General features: G+C 45.2%; 1 protein-coding gene across 2 annotated transcripts in view; it reads left to right on the top strand.

Annotated features, from left to right (window-relative positions):
* The window catches only part of LOC119373178 (serine-rich adhesin for platelets), a 207,557-nt gene that overhangs the window by 41,380 nt on the left and 149,776 nt on the right, over window positions 1-16,401 (top strand). The window contains exons 2-5 of one of the 2 annotated variants that reach the window (XM_037643189.2): window positions 4,902-4,994; window positions 5,944-6,221; window positions 7,273-7,609; window positions 9,932-10,170. In XM_037643189.2, coding sequence (XP_037499117.2) covers window positions 4,902-4,994; window positions 5,944-6,221; window positions 7,273-7,609; window positions 9,932-10,170 — 947 coding nt within the window. Of the gene's footprint in view, window positions 1-4,901; window positions 4,995-5,943; window positions 6,222-7,272; window positions 7,610-9,931; window positions 10,171-16,401 lie in introns of those variants that run through there. The other variant, XM_049419791.1, reaches the window with a different exon arrangement.

Here is a 16,401-nt window from a genome sequence, read left to right as displayed (position 1 = left end):
TATATATATATATATATATATATATATATATATATATATATATATATATATATGCGTGTGTGTGTGTGTGTGTGTGTGTGTGTGTGTGTGGGTGTGCGGGTGTAAAAGCAACAAAGAAAAATACTTTCCGCGGCGCGGAATCGAACGGGCGACCCCTCACTCCGCAGCGCTCGGCGTTAGACGGCTAGGCCGCGAAAAGTAACGTCTTTCAGCATGCTAACGGCGAGCTATTTATATACACCATTTACTTCAGCGTGCTTTCTTGCTCACCGGCGAGATGGCGCGGAGTGCGCGAGGGGCGCGCTTTAAAGGTCATCGCCCCGCTCGTAGCGCCTCCGTGCACTTCGCCCTACAGGGCGTGGCCGCCTGCGCGCGTGCTTATCTAGCGGAGGGAAGTGGGGGGGGGGGGGGGGGTATGTCTTACGAAGGTCACTTCGCTCGCTGAAGCGGCCGCGTTGGCGAAAGGAGCGCGCTGTTCAAACAGAAATAAGTAACAGTTCGTTCTCGTCCTGTGTATACCTGTGCGTTCGTTTCATGCGTCCTTCTTCATGTATGAGCAACGTGCTTTAAGTGTCGAGCTGTGACACTTGATAGTTATCGCTCGTCCTGTGTGTGTTCTTTTCGTGCGTCCTTTGCGCTTGAGCGACGCGCTGGAAATTTCGAGCTGCTTTCCGTTCTTCGCGTTACATTCCAATTTGTTGCTATCGCATTCATTGCTTCGCCATTGATTCAAAATGATTGGCCAGAGCACGTTTTCGGAAAAGTTCCGGAATGTATAGAAGTGCTATTGATAAAAATAAAGGAGAGAGTGAACTCGGTACCAGCACAGTTTCGCACAAAGAGGGTTGTTTGGGTCATCATAAAATTTTGTACGCATGCGGTCTTTATTCCTACAGCTGAGCTGGCAAGATAAACAAAACCAAAACCACAAGGACTGATTCCGAGTGTTTTAACGGTATTGTTTCTATCGCTGGTTACATGACTACACAAGGAGGCGGTGACACCAGGTGAGGTGTGCTGGCTACTTATGGTCGCATAAGATAAGTAGAACCAGATCACAATCACTCAGGAATCACAAAAGACAAAACAAAAACACACGCATCATAAAACGACAGAAAGGCAAGGAATGCTGAAGGACACAAAATGCGATAGGGTTGTAAAATTGATGCACAAGGGTATAATTCTTGTCGACAAAGGAACTAGTTATGACTGGTGCACCAGCATTGTTGTATACTGTGTCTTTCTTTGCTGCAATGCAGCGAAAAGACAGTACGGAGGCGCTAGGAATCTAAGGAGGGCAAGGTATCCTATTCGTTTTTCTCCCTCAAGGCGATAATCTTTGTGGCCTGACTTGCGGTGAAATAAACTTCACAGCGTTCCGCTGTCACATTTAATGTTCCCGATCTTTAAACAAAATTATTCAGAAATGACATTCGCGGCAGAAATAACACCTGTTTAGTCTTAATCATGAACTCAAGCAAATTATGGATCCTCTGAAAAACAATAAAAACAAACAAATAGGTAAAGGATTCAAGTGTATTAAATTTGTGAACAGGTGTCTCTGTCGTGCTGTATTATTCGCTGTGTTTCGTAATTTATGGATAGCGAAAGTAAGGAACTCGTGACGGATCACATGTTACGCATGTGTTTCTATTTGCTGCCCCAGCAGTTTTTTTTTTGTTTTTTTTTTTACATCGAAGCTCTATCTAACTAGGCCATTCGTAACTCTGCGAACAGTTACCTACTCAACAGAAAGCCCCTATAGCAGGTAGGCGTCACAGGAATTGAGTTAACCCCACTACTCGCCACTGGTTCACTAAAAGTAAATAAGAAAAGTAAATAAATGAAAAAATAAAAATAGAAATAATACACGAACAAACTAATTAATTAATTAAAATAAGTAAACAATTAAATGAATACATAAATAAACAAACAAATGGATAAATTAAAAAAAAATTAATGGATAAATGAAATTTCAATAAATAAACTGTGCGCTGCTCTTCTGGCCCACGCAAATCGATGTGGAAGTGCTTTAAAGAAGCATACGCAAATTCAAAGGGGACTTTTTGTACCTTTCATCAAAATTCAGTGTCACCTCTGCGGAATCGCTTATGAATTTTGTTACTCGTTGGTTAATTTTTTCTTGCGGCCCTTAGCACTTGAAACCGAACAATTACGCCTAACAAAGCAACAACCAGGCAAGAAGAGTGAGAGCATATTCTGTTCGGCAGCTGAACAAAAGAAAAGAACAGCAGCGACTGCAAATAGTGGAGTATTGATAATATCACGGTTCAGCTGTAACTTAAGCAGCGCCAAACAGAATAGTGCAAAAAGAGAAGAAGCACGCAGGATTGAATTTCAAGAACAAATTAACTCAGAATTTATTTAAGCCTAGTTAAATACACTGATTCGGTACATCGTGCTTTGGTATGACAACGACAGCTAGATGAAGACAGTGATATTGTTCGATATTTCCAGCAAATAGTTAATTTACCTGACGTGTAAATAGCAAGGTCGACACTTGCCATTTACACGTTAGGTAAACGAACTATTTGCTGGAAAACGTGAACTTGTTACATATGCTCGTTCACATTTGTATGTATGTGCAGTGTAGCTGTCTATGTGAAATATCCGCAGTTACTGCGAAACGTATTAACAAAAATTCCCGAGTGCCCAAGTATCTTTTTTATTTATTTATTCGTATGTGTTTTGTTTAAGCTCACGCGAATATTTTGTATGCTCACTTCTTTTTATCTCCCTAACCGGACCGGGCAAGTGGAATACGTTCATTGATGAATTAATTGAAGATATGTTAAATAAATAAAAAAAGCTGCATGTATCGCCCTTGAGCTGCGAACAAAGTCTCCAGGGATTTTCGCGCTTTTATTGTTTTCTGCCGTGCTTTGTTCATTCCGTGTTGCTTTCGTTCGCTAGAAGAAATAGGCGGAACCCGCCACGGTGGTCTAGTGGTTATGGTGCTCGACTGCTGACCCGCAGGTCGCGGGATCGAATACGAAAATGTTTGGGGCCCGTGTACTTAGATTTAGGTGCGAATTAAAGAACACCAGATGGCCAAAATTCCCGGAGCCCTCCACTATACGGCGTCACTACGTTAAACCCCAACAATTATAATTATAGAAATAGACAGGGAGGTTAATTCCGCTAAATATGTCCGTTTTGGTGCTAAGCATGATGTCTTGGGTTCCGTTCCGGAACACAGAGTCCGCGAACAACGAATAGTGGCAAAATGTAGAAACACTTGCGTGCCACCGAAGTAAGCATCAGCGATTCGTTCAAGATGGTAGCACACCAACTAGCCCATCTAACCGTTCTGATGTAAGCGTCAGAGGCGAGAGTAGTAAAAAAAAAGGAAGAGTTTTGAAGTCCCGGACATCTTAGGTTCTTTTCGGAAGCCCCGATGCAGGCTTTGTTGCTCAACGTCATCACCGCAACCTTCGTCATCACTCTAAGGAAAAAAAAAAGAGGCCTTTGACTCTTTATTGTGAGTCTTGACTTAATACGTAAATGACCCTTTTTAAAGAGACACGTGAACTCTCCTTGGAGAGCATTATACTCCCGTCAGAGAGTCGTGGGACCCGAAAGAGAGTTGGCGTGTCTCTTTAAAGTGAGTCATATACGCGGCGAGACAAGACTCGAGACAAGACTCACCGAAAAAGAGTAACACGTGCTCTTTTTTTTTTCTTTTTCTTAGAGTGAGGAACCTATCAGTGACCAGTCGCAGGTTCGTTGAAGTACAGTGAAACCTCGGTGATACGAATCTCACGGGACGACCAAAAATATTCGTATCATCCAAAATTCGTATCACCGGACAGCGCGCAAAATTAGCATGCGACAAAAGAAAGCTGGCGTACATTTTCATTTATTGTTTTTCACGGCCGCAGCAACGTTAGGAAAAACCCTGAATGATTGTCAGTCAAGTTTTTAGATGTCGGCAATCATACCAGCACTCGTAAATGCACGGCCCGTACGCGCATATTCAATTAATCAACCAAGAGCGCTGTGACCCGCGACAGCAGTAGCCCCTTCTAAATTTCAGTATGCTTTTTTGCGTGGCACAGGAGTACTGCAGCGAAAGTAACAAAAGAGGCGCTTTAACGCGATGGATCAAGGCCACAAAATTACAAAACCACGGTTCTGTGTTATGATTTTGTTATCGCGAGGTGTTGGGGATGTTTTTTGGATATTTACGGCCTTGCCCGCACAAGTGAGACTTCAACGATCGCGCATGTTGACGTTGTGAGGCCTGACTCCTTCGCCAAGACCGTCCTCGCTTTCTTTCGGTCATCGTCCACCCTTCATAGGATGTCTGATGCACGAGGCAGGCACGTGTAAACACAGCACAACGACAGCAGCCCGCATCGACGCGTTAGAAAAAAAAGCATGGCGCTAATGTCTTCTGTAATCTAAAGGCGAAGGCACACGGAGTCACATAAGAGCCCCAAAGATTCGCGCACCCAATCTCGGAGGCCGTGACGCGTCACTGAAGGTTTATTCTGACCGTAAGTGTTTTTCTTACACCGTGATTCTGACGATTTCGCGGTGCGGCGCGCATGTCCACGCTTGCTTTCCCGCGCTCACACGTGCTTGGCGCGTCTTCCGAGACAGCGCGGACAGCACCTCTTCGTACCTGAGCGGTAGCGTACGTTCGTATCAAACGTCGCTGGGTGAAAATCGGTTCGCAACGACCGTACTCCATTACACTGCAGGCGAATGGGCCATGGCCGGGACCAACAAAAAATTCGTATTAGCTGTGATCGTATGACCGAGGTTTCACTGTATATGCTCTACATGCATTAAACGACATTTAAAATGCTTAATTAATAGGATTGTTATTGCTGGTTGTGGCCCTGTTTCTCACGTCGTTCCTCTCTTGCACGCAGCGCACCGGCGGCGGCGGTGGTGCGTCTCGTTATGGTGGCTCCGGAAATTACTCCGCCAACTGCACGTCGCCTCGGAGCTCCACCTACGGCTCGGTGAGTGCTTCTCCATACAGTCTTTCTCAGATCTCAAGTGGCGACATTTCGTTATCTGCAAAAGTTGCTCTGTATATCTGACAAGACCACGAGAAAGTCAGCTCTGTAAGTGCAGGTACGCAAAGCGAGTTTTTTTCCAGACGTGATCGTGTAAATTATAGCGATGTTGTAAGGGGTTAGAACGGTTGGCGCTATGTCGGACATGGTGAACCACGAAACGTAGGATACCAGAACTTTTCATGGACGAATGGCACTAAATATACAAAGAAGTAATAATAATAATAATAATAATAATAATATAATAATAATAATAATAATAATAATAATAATAATAATAATAATAATAATAATAATAATAATAATAAGGAGTAGGAGGAGGAGGAGAATGATGATGGCGTAATGATAGTTTCTTGTCTACATCGCGAACTGGACAAATGGCTGGCATAACAGCTCTGCTGTAAAACGTAACAACTTGCACAAATAGCGATTCTCGGGCACATAGTGCCGTTCACGAACGATTTCAATACTCAAGACTACAGCAGGTTTGCTATGAAGGTCGGTGCAATGTCATAACAACGTCCCACATTCTTATCCACACGCGGGCTCTCTACTGTCGACTTCAAGAAGGACCGTATTGTTTTCGTCTTAGTTACGATAATATAAAATAGCTAGTGAAGGCTATGGCGCATACGGAATGGGATCAGTGAATCATGGATCTTAACGCATGCAAGGGCAGTCCAACACGAGTACAACGTAACACACACACACGGGAAACCGCGCGCTTTACACTCACCACAAGCGTTCCATGGGTCATAGTAAATGGCGTCGACGTCATCATCATCAGCTAAAGTAGAGTACCGGTGACATATGAGGAGTTTGTGCAAAGTGCCAGGTCTAGAATACTTGAAAAGGCAAAGCCATTGTGTTCTTTTTCCTTTTTTTCGTGCAGCCATCGTACGGTGGCAGCGGTCGCTACAGCGGCACTCGCACACCGAGTTTGAGCGTCTACAGTCCAAGTTACAAGGCATCGAGCTCTGGTTACGGCTCTGATTACGGCCGCAAGAGCAGCCGACCAAGCTCGGGATACGGCTCGGGATACGGGTCTGGTTATGGGTCGGACTACGGGAAAAGTCCCACCGCTGGGTACACATCCGACTACGGGCGGTCGGGTGGCTATGGGTCAGACTACGGTAGCCGCAACAGTGGCTACGCATCGGACTACAACAGGCAAGCTCTCTCTCTCTCTCTCTCTCCCCAATTTTTTTTTTTTTTTGCGTGGTACTCGTTCCTTCGCGCTGGTGTACTACTTACGGCAAAAAAAAAAAAAAAAAATGCAAGGCCAACGCGCTGTCACATCGGGCACATGTGCAGCGTGTCGATGCTCCACTGTTCGGCACTCGCCAGACGTCATATATAGACGTAACCAGACTGAAGCTTGGGTTAGTTGTGAGTCGGCGCTGTTCTTGTGTTCCTTCTTTTCTCTGTCTATGTGTGATTGCGCTGCCGGTCCATCATGATATATAGAAGTGTCCAGGTAGCTTTTGTGAGTACTGTCATAGTCCTTCAATACTCTTGAAGGACTATTGAAGCTATTGAAGGACTATGGTATCTGCATAGAACAGCGCCAGTATACGGAGAGCGGCTGCATGGCTTTATGCCCTGGTTACCGGAAGCGCATTGGTCTGTGGAATTTTCTTTCAGGTGTATCTAACATACGTTGAAACCTTTAGTTCTGCGCGCGGCTTTTGTGCGCTTTACAGTTTTGCGCAGCGCCTATAATATATATTTTTCAGAAGCTAATTTAGTTATGTAGAGTGACGGCCTTCTTTTTTTTTCTTTTTGCAGGACTGCCATAAATCCCTCGTTCGTGGTGAATATGTCTTAATACATTTGCAGTGGCAAAGTTGGCCACGTCATTCAGAGAAGCAGAAGTCATACGTCACTCCGTCCAAGCGAAGCTAATGAGGTCTCATTTACAAAACTTTATCGTCCTATTTTATTAAATATATATATAACGAGAGCCGGCGTTGGACTGCTTCTGTTTTGGTTCTGTGAACTGCGCCATTAGCTGCTTCCCCTACACTCTTCGGTATTTTTGTTATCTTATTAGCGATCAGTTGGCGAGCTTACAAAGCTGCCTTTTCTCCACGCTAAACGCAGAGAGAAAAATCTTTCTATAATGCACTGCACACAATCTGTCGTCGCAACAATTACACACCTCAATTTCTTGTACAGTGGTTAACTGGCGTCGCAATACGCCCGTTCGTGGGTTTCGCAGGTCAAGCACGCTGCCGCGACCAGGCAGCACCTACGGCCGGCAGTCTTCGCATCAGGGTGCACCGGGGCCGACGCCCGGCAGTGGCAGTTACAGCACCTATCGGCGTCCATCGTCTGGGGGCAACAGCGTGGCCAACGCTGTCAAGTTGTTCGGAAGCCTAGCTCTTCGCGAGGAGGGGGGCGCCTCCAAGCCGCCGGTGTCGCGGAGCTACTCAGTCAAGTCCAAGGAGAACACAGCACAAGCGCCATTCCGCATGCCATCTCGAGAAGAGTCCAAAAGCTTCGTCAATGTGCCCGCGAGATCCGATGAAGAACAGCCAGACACGGCTGAAGTTAAGGTAAACTGCGCCAGTCCGACAATGCACTGTTATGGGCATCGACACGTTGGAGATGTTTGTACATCGCACGTGTACACAGTTCAACGTACACACATATCGTCAACCACACGCGCGCTCTCTCCCTCCTTTTCCTTGGCATTCTCCCGTTTCGCTATGCGCAGTAGCAGGCCAGACGAAACCTCTAGCGGTCGATCTCTGCTTTTCTTGCATTAAAGCTCTTCTGTACCACTGCATTAATGGAAGAAGAAAAAACAGCAAAAGAGAGCAAGTTTTTCTTTTTATTTATTTAGAAGGGTCGTATTGGCCTTTTGGAAAGACTAAACACTGTACTAGAAATCCTCTTGTCAACAGGCTTTCAAGTAATACACTATTAACCTGCACCCCTGTTGTCGCCGGTATCGTCACAGAGTGGAGAAGGAATTCACTTCGTCCTGAAACCCAAAGTTGGGGGGTATGCCGAGTTCATTCTGATAAAAAATAAAATAAAAACAAAGTGGCCCGCGGACGTGGTAGCCTTGTGACCACGAAGTGCTCACGTGGCAACGTCCAAAGCTCCCTAAAACGACATTTGTGAAGTGAGAATTTGCGCACCGTGCACGATTGAATCAGCAGAGGATACCTCAACTCTTGGCGTTTGCAATACCTTCGCACCCGCCTGTAGTGCGAATACATCATTTCGCAGAAAAACACTAAAAATTGGGGTATTACACCAGCGTTGAAGAGCTGCGTTCAGAAGCTGTTATTCTGCTACAATTTTCTACTCCAAAATGAAGAAAATTAATGAGGACATAATGACCAAGACAATAGTGTTCCAGTACGATGTGCTATTTCTGGTTTGACGGTACTTTGCGTCACGGACCGATGCGTCAGGGACCGATCCATCATGCGAGGCGCCATGTGTGACGTAAGGAAACTGGGCGATGCGTCACGCGGCAATAGCGTCTTTTGAAACAAATGGCACTTCGCCATTGCCAGGTTTCAAAACTGGATCCCTCAAATTGCGAAGCTCGCGCGAACGCCGGAAAGCATTTACACTAAGCCTGTGCCTGTAAACAAGCGCTTCTGATATTAATCGACGTTGAAACTACCCTGCCTGTCAGGAACACTCTCGCCATGGCAATGAGGGTGTGCTTAATTATAGTTAGGCCACAAACAACTGGAAACCTGCTTGTGCCGAGTGACGTATATAGCGCTTACCCTGAATGCCTGCGACTAAGACACAGAGAAAGCGCACGCGGTATAACTGCAGCCAACTATGTGACAGTGCCGAGACTATCCCACGGATCTATTCTAGGACTTTCAGCTTTGCCTGTGGTTGTTGAGGGGAAGAGAGCTAACAGGAGGCTCACCTTCTAATCTATCTTTACATTGTCGAGATTGTAAGTGCACGCCAAAATTCGACGAATGCGCAGTGTTGTACCGGCATAGAAATGAAGAAACGCGCCTGATGATTGAAGCATGGCATATCGAGAACAGTGGTAGCGCATGCGTGAGCCAACCGTCGATTAACTTGCATAAAGATGAAATCAAATGCCTTAACAGTTATCTTCCACGTAGACCCCCACGCGTACCGGATTGATAGGTTCGCCTGTTGCATGGGCATGCGCAGATAAGTTTTCGTGCCTTCTTTCTTTTCCGCCGTTGTGCGTCTCTTCAGTTGTTAGTCGGCGTTTGTGGTGTCCTGACTTCTTTCTTATGTCCGTGTTTGTACGCCCTGCCTTTTTAGAGTGAATACTTACCAACTAGCTTAGCTCTTTGTTATTTAAAAATATAAATTCTACTCATAACGCGAAAATCATGCTGGAATCTGTCACTATATTTCACGGTCATTCCATTTCTACCAGGATCTAATCACACGTTCCGGCCAGTTGTCGGTCCCTTTAAACCATACTTTTTCTTCTTGTGAGCCCCATTTCACCTACGGGCTTTCGCATAACTGATTTTCCAGTCTGGCCTCTTTCTTCTTAAATTTTATTTAGCAGTAATCCGTAATACAGTGTGAAAAATCTGATCCAGTGCTTACTAGGAAGCTGTCTTAGCCAATGACGCAAAGGCTAATTTCACAAATTAGAACATGACAGTACTTTGTTTGGCAGAACAGCCCGCCACACGGTAGCAGCGTAACAGAAGGTTCATAGCAATCTTTGTGTGCAGTAACTCTGCAATAAGTAATAAAGCTCGAAAGAAGGCCAACCGTGCTGTCGACTGACGTCGCGGTGTGAAGAATTCTACGCCGTGCGCCGTGTCGACCATAGCTGTCCAGAGACATTATTAAACATTTTTATTTGGCTGTCGGGTGAGTTGTTCTGTACATTCGCGCAGGCGACCAACGATGCCAACCTGGCCAAATCCGAATCAAAGAGCGGCAAGCGTGGTCTGGCCCCGGCAGACTTCACTTCAACATCCGACTCGGAGGAAAGCGACGACGACCAGAGTGGAGACGAGGAAAACCAGGCAGAAGGCGGCGTGAGTCGAAGCACCTCGGCGACCGACGCTGTGGGGGACAATGGCCCGGCCCGGCGAGCCGCTGGTCTACAGGTGGACTCCGCCGACTCTTCAAGGTGCGCGACCGTTTTTGTAGCTCACCAGCCGCTCTTTACGCGGCTGTTAGCAAACAAACCCTCCGATTGTGTCTCTGTTAAGCTCAAGGAGAGCCCATTTAGCATGTCGTAGCTGGCGCTCAATGAATCAAGTTTGACTGTATAGTAAAATCCACCGCCAGCACTTTTGTTTCGTTCGCGGTGGCTATTGCATTTAGCTGTTGCTAATTCTTAGAGCTCGTCTGTGCATGTGTGCAGCTTCGCAAATTCTGGTCCAGGAGCATGGTTTACCACTTGCTGGTTGAAGGAAGGAAGGAACAGGAGAGGCAGGGATGTTAACCAGTCTAGAAGGAACGGTATGCTACCCTACACTGGGGGAAGAGATGGGGGAGATATAATGATAGAGAGAGAGAGAAGGAGAGCACGTACGCACAATGAGTCACACACATCTCACAGTCATGATAAGGCCGTTAGTCTATAACCGCCGGTGCAAATCTGATGTCTTCAAGAAGCTGAGCACTGCCTTCGTCGCCTTCACCCGCGATGACCTCTCAGGACGACATTCCAAAATGTTTTCTGCTGTCATCGGTCTGGGATTTATGCGAACAAGAGCGATTGCGAGTGATCTCTTAAGATAAAAAAGCCGGCAGATCCCACGCATTGTGGGAATCGATGTAATGCGAAGCAGCCAGCAAAGAGCTGCATACATCGTCTTGTATGTCATTGAGGAAAATGCGTGTCATGGTTTTCATGTTAACTCCTATTATTTATGTTCGTCCCACAGTCACGTCGCAACATACTAATTTCGGTGTATATCAATCCAGCGAAACAGCCGCCAGCGCACCATGAGCGTGACACCTAAGTCATGCTGCACATGACGTGCGTGTCATGATTTTCATGTTAACTCGTGTTATTTATGTTTGTCACAAAGTCAAGTCGCAGGATACCAATTTTGGTGTATATCATGCTAGCGAAACGGCCGCCAGCGCACCATGAGCGTGGCTCGTAAGCCATGCTGTACATGACATGCGTGTCATGATTTTCATGTTAACTCGTGTTATTTATGTTTGTCACAAAGTCAAGTCGCAGGATACCAATTTTGGTGTATATCAAGCTAGCGAAACGGCCACCAGCGCACCATGAGCGTGGCTCGTAAGCCATGCTGTACATGACATGCGTGTCATGATTTTCATGTTAACTCGTGTTATTTATGTTTGTCACAAAGTCAAGTCGCAGGATACCAATTTTGGTGTATATCAAGCTAGCGGAACGGCCGCCAGTGCACCATGAGCGTGGCACGTAAGTCATGCTGTACATGACATGCGTGTCATGATTTTCATGTTAACTCGTGTTATTTATGTTTGTCACAAAGTCAAGTCGCAGGATACCAATTTTGGTGTATATCAAGCTAGCGGAACGGCCGCCAGCGCACCATGAGCGTGGCTCGTAAGCCATGCTGTACATGACATGCGTGTCATGATTTTCATGTTAGCTCGTGTTTTTATGTTCGTCACATAGGCACGTCACGCAATACCAATTCCGAGATAGCTCAAGCTAGCGGAACGGCCGCCAGTGCACCATGAGCGTGGCACGTAAGTCATGCTGTACATGACATGCGTGTCATGATTTTCATGTTATGACTTGTAATTTTTGTTCGTCACACAGTCACGTCGGAAGATACCAATGTTGGTGTATATCAAGCTAGCGTAACGGCCGCCAGCGCACCATGAGCGTGGCTCGTAAGTCATGTTGAACATGACATGCGTGTCATGATTTTCATGTTAACTTGTGTTTTTATGTTCGTCACACAGTCACGTCACGCAATATCAATTTCAGGATAGATCAAGCTTGCGAAACGGCCGCCAGCGCCCCATGAGCGTGGCACGCAAGTCATGCTATACACGACATGCGTGTCACGATTTTCATGTTATGACTTGTAATTTATGTTCGGCACACTGTCACGTCGCGCAATACCGATTTCGGGGTAGATCAAGCTAGCGAAACGGCCGCCAGCGACCCATGAGCGTGGCACGTAAGTCATGCTGTACATGACTTGCATGTCATGATTTTCATGCTAAATTGTGTTATTTATGTTCTTTACACAGTCATGTCGCAAGATACCAATTTCAGGATAGATCAAGCTAGCGAAACGGCCGCCAGCGCCCCATGAGCGTGGCACGTAAGTCATGCTGTACATGACATGCATGTCATGATTTTCATGTTAAATCGTGTTATTTATGTTCGTTACACAGTCACGTCACAAGAAACCAATTTTGGCGTATATAAAGCTAGCGAAACCGCCGCCAGCGCATCATGAGCGTGGCACGTAAGTCATGCGGTACATGACTTGCGTGTCATGACTTTCATGTTAACTCGTGTGTTATTTATGTTCGTCACACAGTCACGTCACGCAATACCAATTTCGGGGTAGATCAAGCTAGCGAAACGGCCGCCAGCGCACCATGAGCGTGGCACGTAAGTCATGCTGTACATGATATGCGTGTCATGATTTTCATGTTAACTCGTGTCATTTATGTTTGTCACACAGTCAAGTCGCAAGATACCAATTTTGGTGTATATCAAGCTAGCGAAACGGCCGCCAGCGCACCATGAGCGTGGCATGTAAATCATGCCGTACATGACATGCGTGTCATGATTTTCATGCTATGACTTGTAATTTATGTTCGTCATACGGTCATGTTACGCCATACCAATTTTGGTGTACATTCGATTAACCAAGCGACCAGTAGAGCACAAAGTCGTAGGCGGCTAGATAGATAGATAGATAGATAGATAGATAGATAGATAGATAGATAGATAGATAGATAGATAGATAGATAGATAGATAGATAGATAGATAGATAGATAGATAGATAGATAGATAGATAGATAGATAGATAGATAGATAGATAGATACGCTCAAAGTCGCAGAAGTTCGCTAAGAAATGCTTCGCATTTAATAGGCATGGGATATGCGTACGCAGGTTGCTTACTGGCTAGGATTGCATACGAGTAGAACGGAAAAGCACCGGCGAGGAATGCGTATGTGTAGGAAGAAAAAGTCTGTGCGTAATGAAATGATGTCCGTACAGATTGTCGATCGTCGAGTTGCATTCTATAGCCGCAATAAACGCCCTTCATATTGCATATCAATGGATCGCCTCACATTTCTTTGCGTGATATTGAGCTCCAAGCGAAGAGCGTTCTCGACGACCAGCAGCCGCAGCTTTCGATTTTATTTTCCAAGACGAGATGCCAACTGCATCCGCTCACAAAGTCTTATACTAAAAGCGACGGGCAGACGCCGGGACTTTCCGGAATATTCCAGCCTACGACAGCTAAAATTCAATGCAACCGTATAGCGAACCGTTGTTAGTGGACGGGAATTTCCATGGTCGATAAATACGCATTGTCAGGACAGCTGGCAAGCCTTACTTGATTGTCTCAACAAGGCAGGTCCGGATTCTAAGCTTCTTGCAAAAACTTCCCGTTATGTGCTTAGCCTCTTCCGTCTATCTTCATTGCCACCCGTCCTGCCCCTCTTTGTCTTCTCCTAGCGCAGAGTAGCTGGGGATGAATGTGCCTTATTCCAGCTTCCGTGCCCACGTTCAAATTACACTATCAATCTCTTTGTCTTTCATACAACTCGTGTCTCTACGGCGGTTGAGCTAAGGCTGACTTTGTCCTTTTTTAACTTGAGGATACCGAATACCTCTGCATGATTTTCATGCTAAGCGCAATGATGCACCGTGCTCCAGCTTCTAAGAAGTGAAGTTAGCGAATTCGCTGCGATTGTCGTGAGCGTTAAAATTAGGACACAAAATGCTCGTTCAATATATTGCTCGGCCGCTGCAGCGGTTCGCACTACTCCCTGTGCAGGTGCTTTACCTGCGCGCAAGTGCGCTGCGCAGATAAGCTGGCGTGCGCGCTGCCGGCACATGATCGGCGGGATAACGGCAATAGTATAGTGCGAACGCCGCCCTAAAACGTTCTAATCTTTAATGTTCGCAAAACCCAAGCATGAACGACGGTGGCCACCCATTATGAAAAGTGGTGCCAGTTTTTGCCCTGCATGGGAAGAACTCCGACTTCAAAGATCAACTTCCTAAAGGCGAAAAAAAAGATTTCTGTTATCATTATTAGTTTAGGTGAAGTTTAGGCTTGCTTAATTGGTTCAGGCGTGTCCCATTTGTACAGTGCATATAGCAGAATGGCGTGGCTTTTATGTCGTCTCAATTATTCTGACACCTTCTGCGCCCCTTGATTCAGTACGTCGACAGTTTTTACAAATATTAAGATTCTCCGCACTATTCATGATAGCTTTAACATATATATGTTATGTATGTTGTATGTTAAGAATTCATGTATGCGATGTTTTAGGTTACGCTTAAAAAAAAAACACTTAACCCAGCTTATTCACTTTCCAATAAAAATAAGGCGCTGCAATACTTTGTGTTTCACGCCACATTACAACAACGGATGCATGCGCGAACTTAGGTCACCAGTAAAAGTGTAGTTGTGCTTACTTCAGGGCATCCGTTTGCGAGTCAGTGAAACAATGCTGGAAGCAACCGTCGTGGGAGGCTTCGGGATAAATTAAGACCATGTTGTATTCTGTACGCTCAGAAATATGGATATAATTTTTCATAACACAAATCAATGAAAAGCGAAGCCAATCGATGGGCACGAATTCAGCCAGTCGCAGCCATATAAAGCAAAGTATATGAAGCCAAGGCAAACAGAGGAAATGCTATTTGTAGTCCTAACTGAAGTGTATAAGTTATCAGGTTAATGGAATTGGAAACGGTCGAAAAACAACTTGCCGTCGGCGTAAGCCGAACGAACAAGCTCCGCAGCATGCATTGCGCTTTTCAGCTGTGCTACGATGTCGCTGCTCCCTCGTGTATACGTTCTTGAATATTTATGCGTGAAGAATCACTTTATTTTTGTAATATACCGAAAACAGGCGTAGACCGAAAGGTCAAGGGTTTGGCAGAGGCCTACCGCGAATGTATAGGCGTCTTACAATATAAAGCAAAAAGTTTCATATATGGCGACGAGATGCAAAGAGTGTCCGCAAAAGAGAAAAAAACATTACATCAATACTTTCCTGAAAATGCAACAAAAGCATTGTTTCATGACACTTTTGTTGTATAACATAAAAAAAAGACACGTACGGACAAAAATAACCCCTTGAGGCGCAACCTCCACATATCTGGACGCAACTCGTTTTTGCCAGTTCTTTGCACTAGCGGTCAAGAAAGAGCAAGATACACTGAGCATAGGATGAATTGAAGCTTCGGCATAACCACTCTGGCTTTCCTTAGCCTCAATGTGCTTCGTATGACTGCAGCCGACTACTTTGGTGAATGCACTACGACGTTCGACGGCTTGGTCGACGGGTCGAGTTCCAAGACCAAGGTCAAAATTAATATTTTTCTTTGCTCTGAATGAATAGAACCCAAAAAAAATTGTGCATGTATTTTGAGCCTATGAATTGATTCTTTTTACGTAAAAATGAAACATGACTGACTGCAGAATAATTAAATATTTAATCACACGTTAATTAGCTATAATTACTAAAAGCAGCAGAACACAAAATCCTACTTCATTTTTTGTCTTAGAATACAATATCGACTACCTTAGAATTATGTGCAAATTTGACACGTTTGCGGACAGTTGATCATTTAATTTCGCGCCTTAATGGAATAAAGTCAAATAATGCAACTAACGTAAATACTTCGGATACATGCAAGCACACAAATGCAAAAAAAAAAGCCAAGATAAGCGCGCTGGTGCGAAATTCATCCGAATGAAAGTACCTTAGAAGTCTGATGTTTACCCACAAGTACGCAACAACTAATTTTAATATGGTGGAAATTTAGGAAGCAAAATCTTTTTTTGTATGTTGTCAAGCACTATCACTTTCTAGTAAAATTGTTTTTACGGAAGTCTTGAATTTAGGGACAATTAAAAAATCACACCATCTCCCGCTAAAGGGGAGCATGAGGCGATGCGAAGCAGTGTTTCGGCATGTACAGCCCGCGTTTCAGAGGTGGAGTGGTGAGGGAGAAAGGGGAGGGGGAAGGGAGAGGGGGAGTGGAGAAGGTTTGCGCATGCGCAGTAAGGGTGGTCACGCCGCACACCACCACCACCCGATTGAACTCCGCTATAAGATGCTTCACATCTAAAAGACAAGTTAACATGCCCATTCAACCTATTTAACAGCGATGGTGCCTGAAATGTAACGAA

This window comes from Rhipicephalus sanguineus, chromosome 1, assembly GCF_013339695.2.
Source record: "Rhipicephalus sanguineus isolate Rsan-2018 chromosome 1, BIME_Rsan_1.4, whole genome shotgun sequence".
In the NCBI taxonomy this organism is placed as follows: domain Eukaryota; kingdom Metazoa; phylum Arthropoda; class Arachnida; order Ixodida; family Ixodidae; genus Rhipicephalus; species Rhipicephalus sanguineus.
This window is presented reverse-complemented; position numbering and strand designations above follow the sequence as displayed.